Raw genomic sequence first — 19,576 nt, forward strand, 5'->3', positions numbered from 1 at the left:
AAGAAGAAATAAAAGATAACTAATTACAATCATTGGTAATTGTAGCTATTCTGTATTATTAAGAGTTGTGACCCGGTAGGGGAAACTGCATTTTGCCAATATGAAATAAAAGAAAAATCATGACTTGCAGACATGCAGATTCAACAAAAGCATGCTAATTCCTACTGCAAGGGCTACCAGCAATCTCCGTTATGAAACTGCGTATTACACATTGCCCAGTGGGAGGCAGATAGGCAAACGCTGTTTACTTATGTATTTGGCATAATTGAAAACAAACAGGTGTTTGTTAGGATATCATTATTCAAGGAGCACCACTGCAAAATAAGATTGTTCAAAGGGATTAACCCATGAGACATAATGGAAACAGTGAAGTCCGGAGCTTAGCTAGCTCTACAACAACTCTTGAGGGATTTAATAACAGTGGAAATACCATACAATGTAAACAGCAAGTGCAGAAATAAATTTCCTAGGATGGAACTCAGTGAGGTTGTAGGAACAATGGGGTAAACTTAAGAAAGGCTTTATTTAGAGCAAGTTCCAGAAAATTAAAAACAAACTCTGCCCTCCTCCTCCAAAAGAAGCTCCCTGAAATGTTTTGATAAATTTCTAGGAAAAGATTTTCAGTCAAAGACTGATCTTTTCAGTCAAAAGACCGCTATTTCAGTCAGAAAAGAATAGTGCACTCTTACTGTACAAGAAGAAATATGGATGTACACGCTAAGCATTTCATCTCTGTGTTACTACAAGCATTTAAAAAGCCACTGCTTTAGAAAGGTCATATGGTACACAATATCCTTGGAGCATCTGGAAGAAAATGCAAATTTAACTGATCATTTCTTTTCCAATTTAAAACATTTAATGTATTTTGTTTGTTATGAATCTGTAGGCTCATAGAATCATTGAATGGTTTGGGTTGGAAGGGATCTGAAATATCACCTAGTCCTGAAACCCGTGCCATGGGCCCTGGAGCTAGATGGTCTTTCAGGACCCTTCCACAAGAGCAGGTTGCCTCATCCAGCTTGGCCTTGAACACCTCCAGGAGACTCTTGATTTGAGAACAGATCCCATAAAAGCAGCAGCTCTAGGGATGATATTCATAGTCTTTGACATAAGAGAGTTACATGACTGTGAAGATGATCATTGTGGAACTCTTTTTTCCTTATTCCTGGTTTTAATTAAAAAAGAAATTAATGCTTTAAGGAGCCCAGATAAGCTTTTCAAATGTAGAATTGCATTCTAGATTGATTACAGAGCATATCCCATAACGCTGTTAAATCAATGTACAGTATTTTCTTGACAGAGGACTGTTAAGAATACATAGCAAAATATTGCTGCTTGCCCTGATTCAGGAAGTAGCAATTATTACTGTTCAGCTAGAGGTTTCTCATCTGAATAGATTTAAGAACTGGCATCAGAGGTACCACCTAAGCCACTTGTTTACATTGACCATATTGGTTCCGCTCCTGCTTCAGCATTTTAGAGGACGTGTTTCTGCACCAAAGTTCTGTACAGGAAAAGGGCTGAGAACAGCATGCATCAATGGGGCTTGCCTTTGCTCTGTTATTTGAGCAGCATTTTAGAATTCAAAATACTCCTGTGCACACTCCCTTGTTGACCCAATCAAATGGTGGTATAAAGGAAAACTTTGTTTATTAAATCACAGGTGTGATCAAGGACAGAAAAACAAACATAACTTCATCTTCTAACAGAACACAGAGTGCACAACAGGACTGGATTACAAAAAATGTCACTGCTACTGTAGAATTTCTGACCACTACTGTAGACCATTACAACATAGATCATCTTTTATTATTTTTTTCCTTTTTTTTTTTTCCTAATAACATGTACTTTGATAATAAAGATGCAACTAAACCCAGTGAATTATCTGTTGACATTACTTACATATGTTTATAAACACCACACATAGCTTAACAAGAGCTATTAGGAAAGTTTACATTTTGAGGGGGCTTGATTCACATTAACGTGCTTTTGTCACAATACAAACAAAACAAGAGCCGTAACACTAGCTTACTTGTGGATGTGTATACTAGTGAACTGGGGGCACTGTACACGGGAGATCCCTCCTGGTTTGCCTGGCACAGCAGCACCCTGCCTACAAGAAAGAGAGAGAGAGTGGTATCTGGTTTTGGAATACTCAAACTAAACCTCAGTTTGCATCTAAACACAGAAATAAAGTGACAACCAGAGCACTGCGGTGAAGCTGGGCACTTGGTGTCCTTTGGCTTCAAAGCAGAAAGAGCCCCAATAAACATGTACAATTTGACATTGGAAAGAGCACAGCACAGACACCCCCCACCCCCCCAACACAAACCCCCTTTTCTTGCCCAGGGAAGCGAGTGCACACTCAGAGCAGCGGCAGTGACATGGGTCCCTCACCCAACCCAGCTGCTCTCTCCCTCTCTGCCCTGTCTCTCTGGAATAGAAGCTGCCTGGTTAGCTCTGAGCGAACCCATCCAACACCATTCAACCACTGACTGCCCACCTCCCTGATCAGGCCTGCAGCCAAAGGCCACTCAAGCAAATAACAGATAGGTCAGCCCACAGAGCTCCACAAAGTTCCACCCACATACAGATGTCAGGGCAAGTGCCACCTCAGTCGTACCACTTAAATTAACACTGCTGCAAGTGGTAACTGCTACCTGTGAGGATCTCAGTGCTTTCTGCTCAGATGAGAAATGCATAAATATAAACTACTTTCCAGTACTTAAGCTGGATTCAGGGTTGGGAACAAAATCAAATTAATGAATTGAAACCATTTATTTTAAAGAAGAAGAAAAAAATAAGAAAAAGAAAGTAATAACCAATTTAAAACAACACTGTAGGTTCATTTTGAACAAATGACAGTTTAGGTTTATCTCCTGGGTTTTTTTCAGTTGTTTTTTTTAATGAACATAAATAAAATGCCTTACTATTTCAATATCTATGTTAGTAGTCTTAGCTGAGTACAGATTAAAGGTAGCAAGAACTATACTTGCACACTAGGACAAAAAATCCTGCACTTCTGTAACACAGTCCAACCCAAAGAGCAGGATGTGACACATCTGTTTCTGTAGATACAGCTGCATCTGTCTGCATACACACACACACTTCTCTATATACATACATTGACATATTTCAAGCTGTCAGGATTTGTGAATCACACAATTTCCAAAATATCAAATTCACATGAAGCTTTGTGAGCCTTTTGATGCTGTACATTGAGTTACAAGGCATGACTCAACAGAGTTGAGGCAAATATGTTTAAAAAACCCTGGTTTTTTAAAAAGATCTGTCATTAACTGGTTCGGTGATCATTGCTTGCAGCTGTCACTTAAAGTGGAAGTACAGAAAACACTGAAGAAAAGAATGCTTGTAATAGATGTGGTTTATCACTAGAAATCTCATGAAATGTTATGCTTCTAACCTTCCCAAACAATAGCACAATATTGACTAAAAGGATCTGGAGATATTTCTTTTTTCCTTCCAGCTATCCACTACTAATCTGAAAGTAAAAACTAGAAAAAAGTTTTCCATACTTTAAGACAGCACATAGCTGACTGTATCAGTATCTAGCTCACCCAGCTGTGCAAAAACCCCCAGAACTGGAAGCTGTTAAGTGAACATGAACCTACAGAGATTTTGATGGCAAGCATTGTCTTCAGGCTAGTAAGTAAACAGGACCTATAGACACCCTCTCCTGGCAATAGGAACGTGTACACTGGGATATAGATGGATGCATTTAACCCCAGAGATGCTTCAAGCCTTATGCTACTGCACAAGCCTGAAAGTAAAAGCAAACTGAAGACAGAAGCACTCATCCAGCCAGGTGAAAAGTGGAAAAGAATAATTTGAATCAGTACTTTTCATTAAGTTTTAGGAGTAATGTAACTATAAGGACGTAAAGCTTGTTTAGTCAATATATAAAGAAAAAGGTTTTTATGACCTGAAGGTTCTAGTTTATTTCTATTATTCAACATAAATTCTAGAGGACACTTCTTATGTTCCATGGTCCATAGGTATTTTCCTCTTCTTTGCAGCTAACATTCTTCCTTTTTTTCTGATTTCATCTCACACAAATCTCATTTTCTCTACTCCATTCTTCTAATTTCTAATGAAAGTACTTCAAAACAGACACTTTCTTTTCATCCATGCTACTAGACTGTATTTAATTTGTTGCATTGAGCTTTCTAATTATATTTTGACAATCTGTCTTCAAATTTGTACATAAAATTAACCTAAAACATTATTATTAGATTCTGATAGAAAGATATGGAAGTTTTTAATCTACTTTTGTACCAAAAAAAAAGAGAGATTATTTCTGCTGCACCTAGTCTTGATATTAAAAATATATAAATTTTAATTAATGCATCTGGGGAAAGACTGAATTATTTACAATAACATCTTTGGGATAAACCTCAGAATATTGAAACAATATATAATTTTTCTAATGGGAAAAAAACCCAACTGTATTATTTTTCCCCTAGAATATTAAATTCCAGCATGACAGAGTGAAGGTGAGAGTCTTTTTAGAAAGAGGATTTCAAGATAAACTCCTTAGTAGTTTTGTTCACACAGGAATTTAATAATATCACAGAGTTGGTGAAGTTCAAAACATCCCAAACTTATCTGTAGTTCTACAGTGCCTTCTGTACCAGCACATTTAAAAAACACTAAGAACAACCTGCTTTCTTTTTTACTTTTTTTTAATATAAGCATCCATTTCTTTGCTCACAGGTGATATGTGACTAGCGATACAGGATTTTGGAGGTCAGCAGCAGAAAGCCCCCAAGCAAAAGGCTCAGAACCCCATTAGCACAGTTGTATCTGCTGAGCACATTGAGCACAACATGCAAGAGAGCTTTAGACACAGCAGTGGCAGAAGGGAAACCGGAAGCAGCCCTGCTGCAGGGGTTAAGGGAGTGGAACAGTCCATGGCAGCTGAGCAGGCTGGTCGGTTGTGCTGCACATAACAGGCAGTGTGTGGTGGAAGGGCATGTTGGTGGCAGCTGAGCAGCGCTGAATGATTGCAGAGATCCCCCAGACTGATTCACTGCTCATCCCTGGTGTACAGGCTGGCAGCACAGACAAAAACATACTTTTTAAGATCAAAAAATATTCCCACTCATACTTCTCTTCCTCCAGTGTTTTCTCCTACAGTCCCTGATTAAGACTGCACTGTTTGATGAGGTCCTTTGTTGAAGCACTGTAGTTATTTTGAGAAAATAATTACTCTAAAAATATTCAGGGCTGTGAAGAAAAATGATGTGAAGTCATTAACATTTTTAGAATACCAAAAATTCAGTTCCCAGTGGTTCCAAGATAGTTGACTAAAAGTATCTCTTTTTTTTTTTTCACCCTTTCAAAAATAAGTTTATGTGTATAGCTCTTATTTACAAGATTTATATAAATTGCTCTAAGTGGAGCCTAAGTGGAAATACCAAGGTACCAGAGTGGTGTACAGACAACTCACTGGCCAGTGCACAACATATCAAGTTTAGTGTAGATCTCAAATAACTTGGTGGATAACCTGGTGGGCTTCTATGACAAGGTCACAACAGTAACAGATGAAGGCTGAGCAACTGACACCATTTATCTGGACCTGAGCAAAGCCTTCAACACTGTTCCTTACCACATCCTTGTCTCCAGGATGGCGCAGAATGGATTTGATGGATGGACCATTCAGTGGATAAAGAACTGGCTTGAGGGCCTCACCCAAAGGGTGGCTGTCAATGGGTCCATGCCCAAGTGGAGGCCAGTGACAAGTGGAGTCCCTCAGGGATCAGTACTGGGACCAGTCTTGTTTAACATCTTTGTTGGTGATGTGGACAGTGTCATTGAGTGCACCCTCAGCAGGTTTGCTGATGACACCAAGCTGTGTGGTGCAGCAGACATGCTGGAGGGGAGGGATGGCATCTAGAGGGACCTTGACAGGCTGAAGAGGTGGGCACAAGCCAACCTCATGAGGTTCAACAAGACCAAGTGTAAGGTACTGCATCTGGGTCGGGGCAATCCCAATCACCAATATAGGCTGGGCAGGGTCTGGCTTGAGAGCAGCCCTGAAGAAAAGCACTTTGGGGTGCTGGTGGATGAGAAGTTCAACATGAGCCAGCAGAGTGCACCTGCAGGCCAGAAAGCCAATCACATCCTGGGCTGCATCAAGAGAAGCATAGCCAGCAGGTCCAGGGAGATGATTCTTCTACTCTGCTCTGCTCTGGTGAGACCCCACCTTGAGTACTGCCTCCAGTTCTGGAGCCCCCAGTAGAGGAAGTATCTGGACATGCTGGAAGGTATCCAGAGAAGGGCCACAAAGGATGAGCAGAGGGGTGGAGCTTCTCCCCTATAAGGACAGACAGAGAGTTGGGGCTGTTCTGTCTGGAGAAGGGAAGGCTCTGAGATGACCTTATTGTGGCCTTCCAGTATCTGAAGGGGGCTTACAAGAAAGCTGGAGTGGGACTTCTTAGGGTGTCATGTCGCACAGTAATGCTTTCAGGAGGATTTTGAAAGTCTCCAGAGAAGACGATTCCACAGCCTCTCTGGGCAGCCTGCTCCAGTGCTCTGGCACCCTCACAGTAAAGAAGTTTCTCCTTAAGTTCAAGTGAAACCTCCTGGGGAAGGAGTCTGCACTCATTGCCCCTTGTCCTATCATCAGTACCACTGAAAAGAACTGCCTCCATGCTCATGGGCTCCACCCTTCAGACACTGATTGGAACTGGTGAGATCCCCTTTCTGTCTGCTCTTTTCCAGGCTAAAGAGCCTCAAGACTTTTGGCCTTTCCTAAGGTCTTTTACATGCAACCGAGAAGCCAGTTTTGTCCTAGGCTGATCCCCAGAGTGTAGGCAGCAGGTAGAGGGAGCAGATACAGACCCTCTGCTCTGCTGATACCCTACCTGCAGTGCTGGGCCAGCACTGGAGACCTCAGCAGAGGAGAGACAGGGATCATAATGCCAGCTTCAAAGAAACACTGGGTGACTGATCGACTTGTGTTTTCACTAGCATGTCAACCTGACCACAGATGGGCTTTATTTCACAGGAACAATTTATACAGTGCTTCCATTCACAATGTAAAGCAGTTGTAATAAACCACTCTTTCCAAATACAATTTAGAAAAGATTATTCAGCCACAGATATTCCTCATCTTGTAACCAAAATGAAACTATCATCTCACACTAACTCAGCTGCTGCTTGTAGCAAAATGCATCAGAAGTCTGGAAATGTTCATAGAATCATACAATCAGTAAGGGTTGGAAGGGACCACAGGGATCATCCAGTTCCAACCCCACTGCCATGGGCAGGGACACCTCACACTAGATCAGGCTGGCCAGAGCCTCATCCAGCCTGGGCTTAAACACCTCCAGGGATGGGGCCTCAACCACCTCCCTGGACAACCAATTCCAGGGTTTCACCACTCTCATGGTGAAGAACTTCTTCCTCACATCCAGCCTGAATCTCCCCACCTCCAGCTTCATTCCATTCCCCCTAGTCCTAACACTACCTGACACCCTGAGAAGTCCCTCCCCAGCCTTCTTGTAGGCCCCCTTCAGATACTGGAAGGCCACAATTAGGTCACCTCAGAGCCTTCTCTTCTCCAGACTGAACAGCCCCGACTCCTTCAGTCTGTCCTCATAGGAGAGGTGCTCCAGCCTTCTGATCATCCTCGTGGCCCTTCTCTGGACACCTTCCAGCATGTCCATATCCCTCTTGTAATAGGGGCTCCAGAACTGGACACAGTGCTCCAGGTGGGGTCTCACCAGAGCGGAGCAGAGGGAGAGAATCACCTCCCTTGACCTGCTGGCCACACTTCTCCTGATGCAGCCCAGGATCTGATTGGCTTTCTGGACTGCAAGTGCACGTTGCAAGCTCATGTTGAGCTTCTCGTCCACCAGCACCCCCAAGTCCCTCTCCTCAGAGCTGCTTCCCAGCCAGTCACTGCCCAGCCTGTATTTGTGCCTGGCACTGCCTCAACCCAGATGCAGGACCCTGCACTTGGTCTTTTTGAACCTCATGAGGCTGGCTTGTGCCCACCTCTCCAGCCTGTCAAGGTCCCTCTGGATGGCATTCCTTCCCTCCAGCATGTCTGCTGCACCACACAGCTTGGTGTTACCTGTGCTTGTTAGCGAGTTTTTATTGTGGACATCTAAGTGTAAGTCCTTTTCCACATACTGTCACCAGAACCTCTATACTTGGCAATACACTATGAAATGATGGCAAAAAAATTGGAGTGGTACTGGCAGCACTGCCCATAACTGTAACTTTTCTAGAAAACATGTCTATTATATAACATATATATATACATACATATACATGTGTGTACACACACACACAAATTCAGGTGCACAGAAATAGATACTCAGCAATACTGCCACTATCTCATGCTGGGAGATGTGTTGCACTGAAGTTGTTCAGGACCTTTGGAAATCAAATCTTTATTCCTAATCTTTCTAGGTGCTCCTAGCATACTAAAAGGTACATTAATGATGCTTACTCTTGTCTCATTGCCATTCCAGCTTGGCTCATTTGTAACTTTGAGAAACAAACATGTGAGAAATTCTGAATTATAAATATAAACTCTGAACTGGTATTATATTATACTTGAAATGGGATACTTGAGAGTATAAAACCAACATTTATATTCTGCTGATAACTAAAATGGGTCACACTCATACATCTGCCTGATGAATAAAGACTGCAATATGAATAGATTCACGGAATAAATGAAACTGGAGTCTTTCTACTCAAACACAAACACTACAGTTTCACCATGGCCCTGGAGGGATTACAAGGAGAGGTGTTTATATTTTATCCTCTCATATTGTGTCAAGACACTGTTTTCTGTGTAAATTATCTATTTCAGTAAATCAATAGGACAGAGATGCAAATCTAATGCAATTAGATGCAGAGATGCAAATCACTAATCCCTCAGTTCTCTTTACTTACCCCAATAGATGCTGGTTTTAACTTAGAAATAAAATTCTATTCTGAATGACAAACTGAGAATATAAAAGAGCAAAAATTGAATCATCATGCATAATCTTGGCTTTAGGTTGTCTATTTCTTCCCTAGCCCATTCAGATTCCACAATTTCAGGAGCATGAAAAAAACATTACAGAAATGGTAATGCAATGTTTCCAAACTTTCCAAACCACTCATTTTTACAGTGAGCAGTTCTATGCTTGGAGATTTCCTTCCACAAAGAAAACCAGACAGACCCAAACTGATAGAGACTGTGAACCATTGCAAAGCTCAGCTTCATCTCAGCTACCTCCACAAATGTGTAAATGAATGAAAACTCAGTGTTTTGAGATTTATTCTCAATAAGTATTACGAAATGCAATTACAATGCAAATGTACTAGGGATTCTGTCATCCAGTGCCCCAAATGGGAGAAAAATGCAGGAGATACAACAGAAAACATGAGCTGTATGTTTAGAATACAATTCAACATAATCTTAAGCAGCTTTAGCATTAATTTACAGATGTAATCAAGGTTTAACAAACAGCAGATTTGTTTTCCATTCCACTTAACTGTATTAACTTTACATTTCATATATTACTTTACATTTCAGTAGAGTTTGTCTGCCTGACTGCCCATCCTAACGCCTGGATCTTCCTAACTTTGTTATTCTTCTAATCAGAGGAATACATTCCTCTGCATAACTGCTATTAATTTATCTAGTTATCCCACCCAGTCCCAGAAAAACAGTTTGTCTTAGCCCAGACCTCAGGTCCAGATAGCACACACCCAGGCTGACCTGTACTGTCAAGTCACTGGGGACACAGCAGTACTTGCTATTAAACAACTGGGTTTGTAGCTGACCTCTAAGCCTATATCAGAGTCACAGAATCACAGAATGTTGAGGTTTGGAAGGGACCTTGAAAGATCATTAAGTTCAATCCCCCTGTCAGAGCAGGATCATCTAGAAGGGGTCACACAGAAACACATTCAGGCAAGTTTTGAACATCTCCAGAGAAGGAGACTCCACAGCCTCTTTGGGCAGCCTGTGCTCTGTCACCCTCACAGTGAAAAAGTTTTTCATTGTTTACATGGAACCTCCTATGATCCAACTTGCACCCACTGCCCCTTGTCCTGTCATTGGACATCACTGCACAGAGCCTGGCTCCATCCTCCCTACACTCACCCTTCACATCTTCATAAACATGAATGAGGTCACCCCTCAGGCTCCTCTTCTCCAATCTAAAGAGATCCAGCTCACTCAGTCTTTCCTCATAAGGGAGATAATAGAATTATAGGGTTGGAAGGACCTCAAGGATCATCTAATTGCAAGACCCCTGCTATGGGCAGGGACATCTCACACTATATCAGGTTGCTCAGATGTTTCACTCCTTTCAGCATCTTTGTGGCTCTGTTCTGGACTCTTTGAAGCAGTTCACTGATGTCTTTCTTGAGGGGCTCAGAACTGGACACAATATTCCAGATGCAGCCTCACCAGGGCAGAGCAGAGGCAAGTCTGGAGAGTTTACTCTGGACCAGATTTAGGTTTGTCCTTTGAAACAGACAACCCCACCACACATAGTTCAAAGCTGTCCAAAAGTCAGTCTGTCTGACGTATGACAGTCAGTGTGCACTTAGTGACTCCAGTACAGCTCCCACTGCAGTCTCTTGCAAACAGAATCTGCCGCTTCTAAACCTGCTCTGGAACCCCCAAGCCAGCATGTGGCAAGTGGAGAGAACTGTCAGATCTACTTAAAATCCACACTCATGCTGCAAACTAACTTACTGACAAATCAAGGGAGACTGCGGTGGAAAAAAGTACCCCAGTATAATATTTATACTCCATTTTAGGTTGCCACTATATTTCTTTCATTTATTTTTGATCTGTCACTAATCAGGAAGCCATAGAACACATTTTCACTGGTCGCCAGGATAACGTTTAAATAGTCCAAACATTATTTCTCCTCAGAAGACCCTCTGGTGGAGTAAAGCACAGAACTTAAGTCTCTTTCTAATCCTTGGACATTTGTTCAATTCTCTCCATGACAAAAACCGTCTGAACAAACATACAAGAAGTTGGAAACAATGTAATAACAAAGAAAGGATGATACAGCTTCTGACGGATCAGAACGCTGTCTTTTGCTTTAATAAAGTAAGAGGTAACCAAAGAAGACAAACTGTGTAGTAGGTGAAATTTGGAGAAGTGGAAACACGGCCAAAAGAAGATCTGTTGTTATTTCCCCCAACACATACACATTTGGCACCAGCAAGGCTGCATCTGGGACACTGCATCCAGTTCTTATGCCTACTGCAAAGAGAAGGTTAAAAGACAATCCAGTAGCTTTCTCTACTTGAAGCTACAAAGAAGATGGAGCAAAAATCTTTTTGACACGGTAGATAATAATACAAAAGGTCAATGACCACTAGCTGTAGCTTGGGAGGTTTAGTTGAACAGTAGGAGAAAGTTTTTCACTAGAAGGGCCATGAAGCACTGGCCAAAAAAAGAAGTTCCCCAAAGATCATGAATCTCTTTGCAGTTGTCTGCCAATTCATGGCTCACCTGATCTAGCATTGGTGTTAGTCATGCATCAAAAAGAAAGCTGGACTGCATGACCTCCAGAAGTCAGTCCCAATCCACTTTCTTATGGTTTTATTACAAACTGTCAGGTATAGTGTCAAAAATCATTTCACAGCTGCAAAATGCCTAGTTTAGACTGTGATCACCATTACATTCCACAATGATTATGCCACATCTGTGTGGAGGCTTCTCAAATGTGTTATACCAGCTCACTGGGGGAAAGAAAAGCACAAGGGATGAATGCTCCTTGAAGCCAAAGCAGCTTTAAGCTAAGCAAAGGTATGTATCTGAGATGAGAGGAACTACTTGAGTAGCTAGCAACTCCAATTAACAGATCTTTTGACTGCAAAACTGTCTGTAACTACTGATACGACTTCTAGAAATAGGTCAGAGACCTGACCTGTCACTGGAGAATGGTATAAGGCTGCTGATACTGCACTGTAGTGGGGATGCAGCGTTAACTTACACTTAAGATCTCCAAATCTATTGACTGCAAGTAGTGACACAGGAACAGCCTGGGTTTGCCACCTAAGACTAATTCAAATGGGATATCACAGCATTATTAACTCAGGCTGATTTGCAGAAAACTCAAAACCTGTATTTCTGAGAGACTGTACCAACAACACAAACAGACCAAACACCACTCCACCCCAAACACCTCCTTTCTGCTGCTGTAGGACTTCAGCTTTCAGCAAATAGGAAGTTGCTGTTTTTTCAAATGCTATCTGTGCACAAATGCATTATAATCCATTATATCATATGATTCCTCTATGCCAGACTGTGGTCATAACTTTTGCACTGAAGAAGAACAGACTTCCTTCTTAAATATTCTCTGTCTTCTGATGTAGAGCCCTATCTACAGTTCAGGATTTACTAGGGAAAAATCAAGTGCATGGAATTTCTTTCAGAGATCATAGAATCATAGAATCAATAAGGTTGGAAAAGATCACACGGAACAGCATGAAAGCCTAAGTGTGTATTGTGTTGATAAATACACATCCAAACAGAAGAAACATCTTTAACAGGGTAATACTGACAGTAGCATCCAACACCACCTAATCAACTTAAACTATGCAACCAAGCACCCTATCAAGTCTCCTCCTGAACACCTCCAGGGATGGTGACTCCACCACCTCCTCGGCCAGCCCATTCCAATGGGCAATCACTCTCTCTGTGTAGAACTTCCTCCTAACCTCCAGCCTAAACCTCCCCTAGCGCAGCCTGAGACTGTGTCCTCTTGTTCTGGTGCTGGTTGCCTGGGAGAAGAGACCAACCTCTCTGCCTGTCTACAACCTCCCTTCAGGTAGTTGTAGAGAGCAAGAAGGTCACCCCCGAGTCTCTTCTTCTCCAGGCTAAGCAACCCCAGCTCCCTCAGCCTCTCCTCATAGGGCTTGTGTTCCAAGCCCCTCACCAACTTTGTTGCTCTTCTCTGGACATGTTCCAGCAAGCCAACATCCTTCCTAAACTGAGGGGCCCAGAACTGGACACAGTACTCAAGGTGTGGCCTAAATAGTGCAGTGTACAGGGGCAGAATGACCTCCCTGCTCCTGCTGACCATACTGTTCCTGATGCAGGCCAGGAGGCCATTGGCCCTCCTGGCTGCCTGGGCACACTGCAGGCTCATGTTCAGCCTACCATCAACCAGCACCCCCAGGTCCCTCTCTGTCTGGCTGCTCTCCAGCCACTCTGACCCCAGCCTGTAGCACTGCATGGGGTTGTTGTGGCCAACGTGCAGAACCCGGCACTTGGATGTGTTAAATCTCATGCCATTGGACTCTGCCCATCTGTCCAGCCTGTCGAGGTCCCTCTGCAAAGCCTCTCTACCCTCCAGCAGATCAACTCCTGCCCCCAGCTTGGTGTCATCTGCAAATTTACTGATCAATCTGGTTTATTCTATTCTATTCTATTCATTATTTTCTCTTTAAAACCAGTAGACTTCGATAGGATGGCAGATATAGGCTAATTAACCTTGTCCCAGATTTAAATGTATAACCATTTAACTAAAAAATCTTTTAAAAAATAACATTGGCATTATTCTTTGAATAATCCTTGTTTGATTTTTGTGATGGTATACATTTTAATGAAAACCTCATTATAATGTAGCATAAGGCATAATTAATTCTGGAAGATCCTTCCCCCCCGCCCAGTACATAGCTAGTACAGATGCTGAATTCCAGTTCTCTACCAGCTTTATTAATCTTTCATAAATCAGTATTTCCACTATAATGGTTTGTAACAGCTCCACAGAAGTTTTAGAAATGCATTAGCTGTCATCAGTGGTGTTAATCTAACTGGGATGTCATCATTTGTATGGGGGTACTTTAACTGTAGGATTTTTGAAGCCACAGTGACAGCTTTGTCTTATGCTTTGAAAAGGAACATCTATCTATAACAGATGGAATATTGCACAATCATGATTTAATTTTTCTGTAGTAAGAGAATTACTTGAACTGTTTACCTGTCAATGGTGAGAATATATTTGTTTAGGAAAACTTGCTCAGTCATTGGCTAAAGTTCAAATCTAAGTGCATGAAATAAAACTGCAAAATGAATTTATCTGTATAGTGACAGACAGCCAATTTTCACCAAAATTATGCTTCACAGATATGGAACACTGAACTTTTACCCTAGGATTAGAACTGCTGTGCAAGCATATAATTCAGCTTCACAAACTCCAAACACCACCTCTGACAAGTGTTTCTAGGGTATTTGCTGGGCTTATGCAAGAGTCATTTAAATTCAAAGAGAAACACTAGAAAGATGAAATGAATCCCAGGTGCTCTTACACTCCAGAAATAGATGCTTTAAGACATGAACAATGAGAATTAGTGCTAGCAAACATACAGGAATTCTCTCTTCCTCTGGATTCCTCTTATTTAAGAGCATGTTTGTACACACACACATATACACACACGCACACACACATATATATACACACACATTTAATATTATGTTACTTCTTCACTTTTTATTTATGTATAATTTATCATATTTCAAAGATTTAAGCAAACTTGGAAAGTTTGTTGCAAAGTCTGCCTCATGAAGGATACTGCTAGCTTCAAAGTCCACAGCACGCTACAAAAAAACCTGGGCATCTAAAACTGCTCTGAGAGTATAACAGTTAAAACCCAGAAGCTCTTCCCCTTTCTTTCATTCCCAGGCCATCTTGGAATGATAACTCCTAAATGGCAAAGAAACTGGGTGACTACAGCAGTCCTCACTGGGTTAAGACTATTTATGAAGTGAATCCAACTACTCAGCTACCTAGGATGACTCTTGAAACTAGCTTCTACAAAAACTTCCAGCACTCCTTGACTATTCAGAAATAACAACATGTATTTAGAGTGTTTTAAGGGAAATCAGAATGGGATCACTACATATTTGTCATTGAGATGTGCTCCATGACTTGTTATAATGATTCTTCTTCAATAGTCCTAAGTCCTTCCTTTCTCCACTAGCAGCTTTATGAGCAGTCAAGATTTTCTCATGTGTGTCATCGTGAATTCAACCGCTCCCGAAAGAGGATTCACTAATTTCCGGGTAATTTCTGTTACATCTTTTCCCCTACCTTGCTTACTGGAACTGTCAAGAAGCCTCTCCAACAGGTTTGTGCCCTAAAATAGATTTTCTGCAACTTTGAAGGACAAAGTCTTCTAAAATAGCCTTACTGTGTCTCAGGCTACATGCTTGAAAGGACTAATCTGTTGTAGTAATAGCGGTCCAATGATATTCTACATTTCATTAAGGAGAGTACAAGAGATAGCTCAAAAATTCATCATTCCAACAACAAAAAGGGGGGGGGGGGGGGCAGAATGAAAGAAAAATCTGCAGCAACTGAAAGGAACAAAATGGAGGTTTGCTTTCAGGCTGCCTGAGGCTGTGAAGAAAAGCTAAATAACACAGACAAAATTTACACTACAGAACAACAACAAACAGGTGAAAAATGGCATTATAACAAACCACAGGAATAAAGAGCATAACAACTTAGGATAAGAAAGCACATTGCAAAGCTGCATTTTGCCAGCCACAGATGAGTGTATGTGGGAAGACAACAGACTAGCTTAACACAGAATAATCACGGTTCACTATGGGATGCATTTAGAATTGGATGGATATAGCACTAAATGAAAAATTTGTCCCAGTTTACATGAAGACTTTGTGAGAAGAATCACACAGCGCTGCTTACAAATTTCCTTGTTAGGACCTGCCTAAGAATTCGATATTTTACTAGAAAAGATAAGCTGAAATGGAAATGATAAATTCATTAGGCATTTCTGCCTCATACAGAGGAAAAGCATCTCAAACAGCATCCTTTCATTTACTAGATGGAAACTATGTGGACTGGAGTCACATTTGTAAACATTACCTATCAATATACTGAAAAAATGGAATTCTGTGATATGCTGAATATGATAAATGGTAAAAATCACCATCCTTTTGTTTTCTGTGAAATGCCATTTTAGGATTTCCCAGTGGACCTGAGGGAAGGTCAGGAGGTGTGTCAATTGGCCACTTCACCAGTCCACAGCTGTCAGCTTTCAGGGACACTTGCTGGGCCACGGAATGGCAAGACCAGTCCTCAAACCGCGCCGCATGAATGCGTCACTGCGAATCCAGAGCAGTGCCGCTGTGGGACCTCAATAGCCATCTTTTGGGACTATTCTAATTACAACAGCATCAGCATTTCAAAATCAGAGAAAAACAGTCTTAGAAGGGCTACTTGGGAAGAAGAATCTACTCTGTTTTGTAAATCTATAGCATTTTCCAGTCCCCAAGTAGTATTTCACCTGCACAGTGCCTGTGGTGCTTCTGCTCTGTATCTTCCAGCCTCCACTGTTAGCTGTCATGCCATCCCTCAATAAAGGTTTTCCTTTACAGAAGTGTACACTCCAAAAAAACAGCAGAGCTATAACAATCATGTCACTGGTCCTACTGTTTACCATTATCTTCAAGGTTTTAGGGTTGATTTACATTGCGTTCCTCCCTATTTGACTTTAATTGTCTGCTTCAAGTTGTCAGGACATAACTATATCTTAGATTTGCATTGCATTAGGGGATCTTTTCCTTTCTCTATTGATCTTGTCTTACGGAGTAATTTAACTCAATTCTAATTTTCTTTTGCATGCGGGGTGCTCCCTATCCAAGGAAGTGAGTTATGTGTATTCAAGTGGTGCATCTTATGAATCTTGTTAAGCTTTACCGCCTTATAGCCCGCACTGATGGAATATTTAATCACAGAAATGAGTTGGCAGATATGATGTACAATACGGCTAAGCCTTGCGGCGTGTGTCTTCACCGGCAATTGAGAAACGGCTGAATTTGCCATTCATCAGTGCCATCCTGACAGCTTTGTATAACCTTCTGGTTTTTTACTTATTTATGAAGATTAAAGCTACTTTAAATCAACAGTTTCTCTGCAAATGTATCATCTTTATTTCAGAAGTGGCCAAATTTTTCATCATTTATTAGAAGCTAAAGGAACTTCTTGCACTGACTATGAAAGAGTTGGTACAATTTTTACATGACAGCATCAGAGACAACAATTAAACTGAGTAACCACAACTCTAATTGTCTTTAAAAAAAAAATAACTTTTTAAATTTTATAATCTTCAAAAGTTCAATTGCTGCTTCTCCAAATGCAGTGGTGGGGGGAGACACAAAAGCACAAAAGGAAAACTAAGCTGCATTATTCCATTATGTCATGCAAAAGCTACATTGCTCTTTTTCATTTCCTAAGAACAAAGCTCTTTTTTTTTCTAAATTAAAATCAATTGCTCAAAAGAAAGTTTAAATGTCCGATGAAAGATTATCTTTTTGTCAACACAGAAAATATGCATTTGAAAACATACAAACCAAAACTGCCTGCATGTATAAATAGGCAAATCTGCAATACATAAAGTACCTTGACAGAACTTCCTGTATAGGTGTGGTAGAGTGAATGTCATAAATCATAACATTAAATTAATACTCTTCTAATGGTAATTAAAGATTCTTATTAAGAAGGGCAAACACCTCCCCTGTGTTGGCAATAAAAATGCACTTGGGACTTTAGCAGGTTATAAAAAAAAAGGGGAAAAAAAAATCAATAACCTGCCATTTTATAATTAAAAGACAAAATAAATGTTAGGGAAAAGTCCAGTAAATTAGGAAAATTACCTTCAGGAGTGATTGAAAATATTGATTTTAATTTACAAACTATGTGAACTCTCCATGCCCTACTTCATGAGACAATTATAAGTCGGATTGTTAATTCTGCATATGTATTAGAAAATTGATTACTGTACTATAGGAATATTATTATATTTGTCATTAACACAAAGTCATTTATATAAAATGACTAATAACTCTGACTTTCTAATTTATGCAGGTTCAGGGCTGGTTCACTAACTACTCAAAAGAGATCAATGTGAAATTCCTGTTTTCAACAGAGGCATACATCAAGGAAGGAAATAAATTCTGCCTACGCTAAATATTGCAGTTCCACGGATGCCAAGATAGTACTTTTATTATACTGTGCCACTTTTACAACACAATTCCCTAATTGGAATATTTTTATCTAGCTTAGTAGGTAGCACAGGATGCATTACAAACAGCTTTATAAAAATAACTATGTTTGTAACAGTTTTTATGTCTTGAAGTCCCTGGAACTCTTGAAAATATTTCAGCTTTCTCTGGTGGAAGCCTGAATATCTTCCTGAATGGAGATTCCCCAGGTTCTGTGGGCAACCTCTTCCCATGCTTAACCACCACTGGTGAAATGTGCTTCCCTAGTATCAGTTCCTTACTTGCAGTAAAGACTGCATGTTACCATTACCTCTTAATTGTCAATTACCTGAGTGTGTGGCAATAGCTAATTTTTCTTTATTTTAAAGCATGGTCAGGTTTTTGTAGCCAGTGTCCATACACCCAGAACAGATTAAAATTAAAAACTCAAAAATTCCCAGAGTTTCCCATGAAAGCCATGGAAGATGCATTTATGATTGTGAGTCTATGGAAACAAAGGCAACTTTGTTACCTACTAGAAACATCTGGAGTTGCAGTGATTATTTCTGTCTTAGATGTAAATTCTTAGCTTTCAAAAATTGGGACTTTTTTGATTTCCTAGTGATTCTGTTTAATGGCAGGATTCAAACTCCTCTGAAATCAGCCTGTGGTTTAGAAGCCGTTGCTAGCCATGACTGAGGTCCAGTAGAAAAAGACTGTATCTCATTAATCTCAAATAGTAACCATGATGAGAATGTGATCTCTGATGCAAGAAATCTTACAGATTACAAATACAGAAATGTTAAGAAATGGAAAAGCTCAATATAAAATTTAAAGAAAAATGTCCAAGGGAAAAAAATATGAATGTATGCTATACTTATGAGTGTGTCTGTATATGAACATGCATAAAATAAATATTTATAGATATTTGTTGCTCACTAGGCTTAAATAATTACTAGGGGAAAGCAACTGTACTGAAAAATATATATGAAAAAAGAAATATAAATAAAATCTCCTGTAAGGCTGGGATATTGCAGTACATTTCAGGTTATACTATCTACCTTCCAATAAAAAGGTATTCATTTATCTTCTACATAAACTTCAGCGTGCCCAGCTAACTGTCAAAATCCTGCATCACAACTCTGTAATGACATGCAGATAATGTGAATCAAGCAAAGAAACCAAACCTCACCACCAAATGTATATTCTGTATTTTTGCATGTTATAAAGAATACTGAAATAAAATATGGCATGGAGAACTATAGCATAATCCTTACCTGCATAGAATTCTGGACTATAAACTGCACCAACAACTGGATTTAATTTCCAGCCTGCAGCAAACATAAAAACATAACTGAGTTAATATTGCAATTAATAATAATGATAATAATAATAATAATTTTTAAAATTCAATTTTATATAGAGGTATACAAATAAAATGGCTTCAAGAAAGCCAAATGAAAGTTGTATAGGCATCTGAGATTACTGATTTTTAATGTCACACTCTGGAGCGTGTAAATAAGTAACAAAACATAGCATTCTTTGGGCGTGTAGTACTGGAGTACA

General features: G+C 40.3%; 1 protein-coding gene across 44 annotated transcripts in view; it reads right to left on the minus strand.

Moving 5' to 3' along the window:
- RBFOX1 (RNA binding fox-1 homolog 1) overlaps positions 1-19,576 on the minus strand; it is an 840,672-nt gene that overhangs the window by 64,331 nt on the left and 756,765 nt on the right. For 36 of the 44 annotated variants that reach the window (XM_054180641.1, XM_054180671.1, XM_054180655.1 and 33 more), the window contains 2 exons: positions 19,288-19,341; positions 2,033-2,113 (listed from right to left, as the gene is read on the minus strand). In XM_054180641.1, the coding sequence (XP_054036616.1) occupies positions 2,033-2,113; positions 19,288-19,341 (135 nt within the window). The remainder of the gene's footprint in view (positions 1-2,032; positions 2,114-19,287; positions 19,342-19,576) is intronic. The other 8 variants (XM_054180665.1, XM_054180675.1, XM_054180677.1 and 5 more) reach the window with 1 other exon arrangement.

Source organism: Dryobates pubescens, chromosome 4, assembly GCF_014839835.1.
Source record: "Dryobates pubescens isolate bDryPub1 chromosome 4, bDryPub1.pri, whole genome shotgun sequence".
Lineage (NCBI taxonomy): Eukaryota > Metazoa > Chordata > Aves > Piciformes > Picidae > Dryobates > Dryobates pubescens.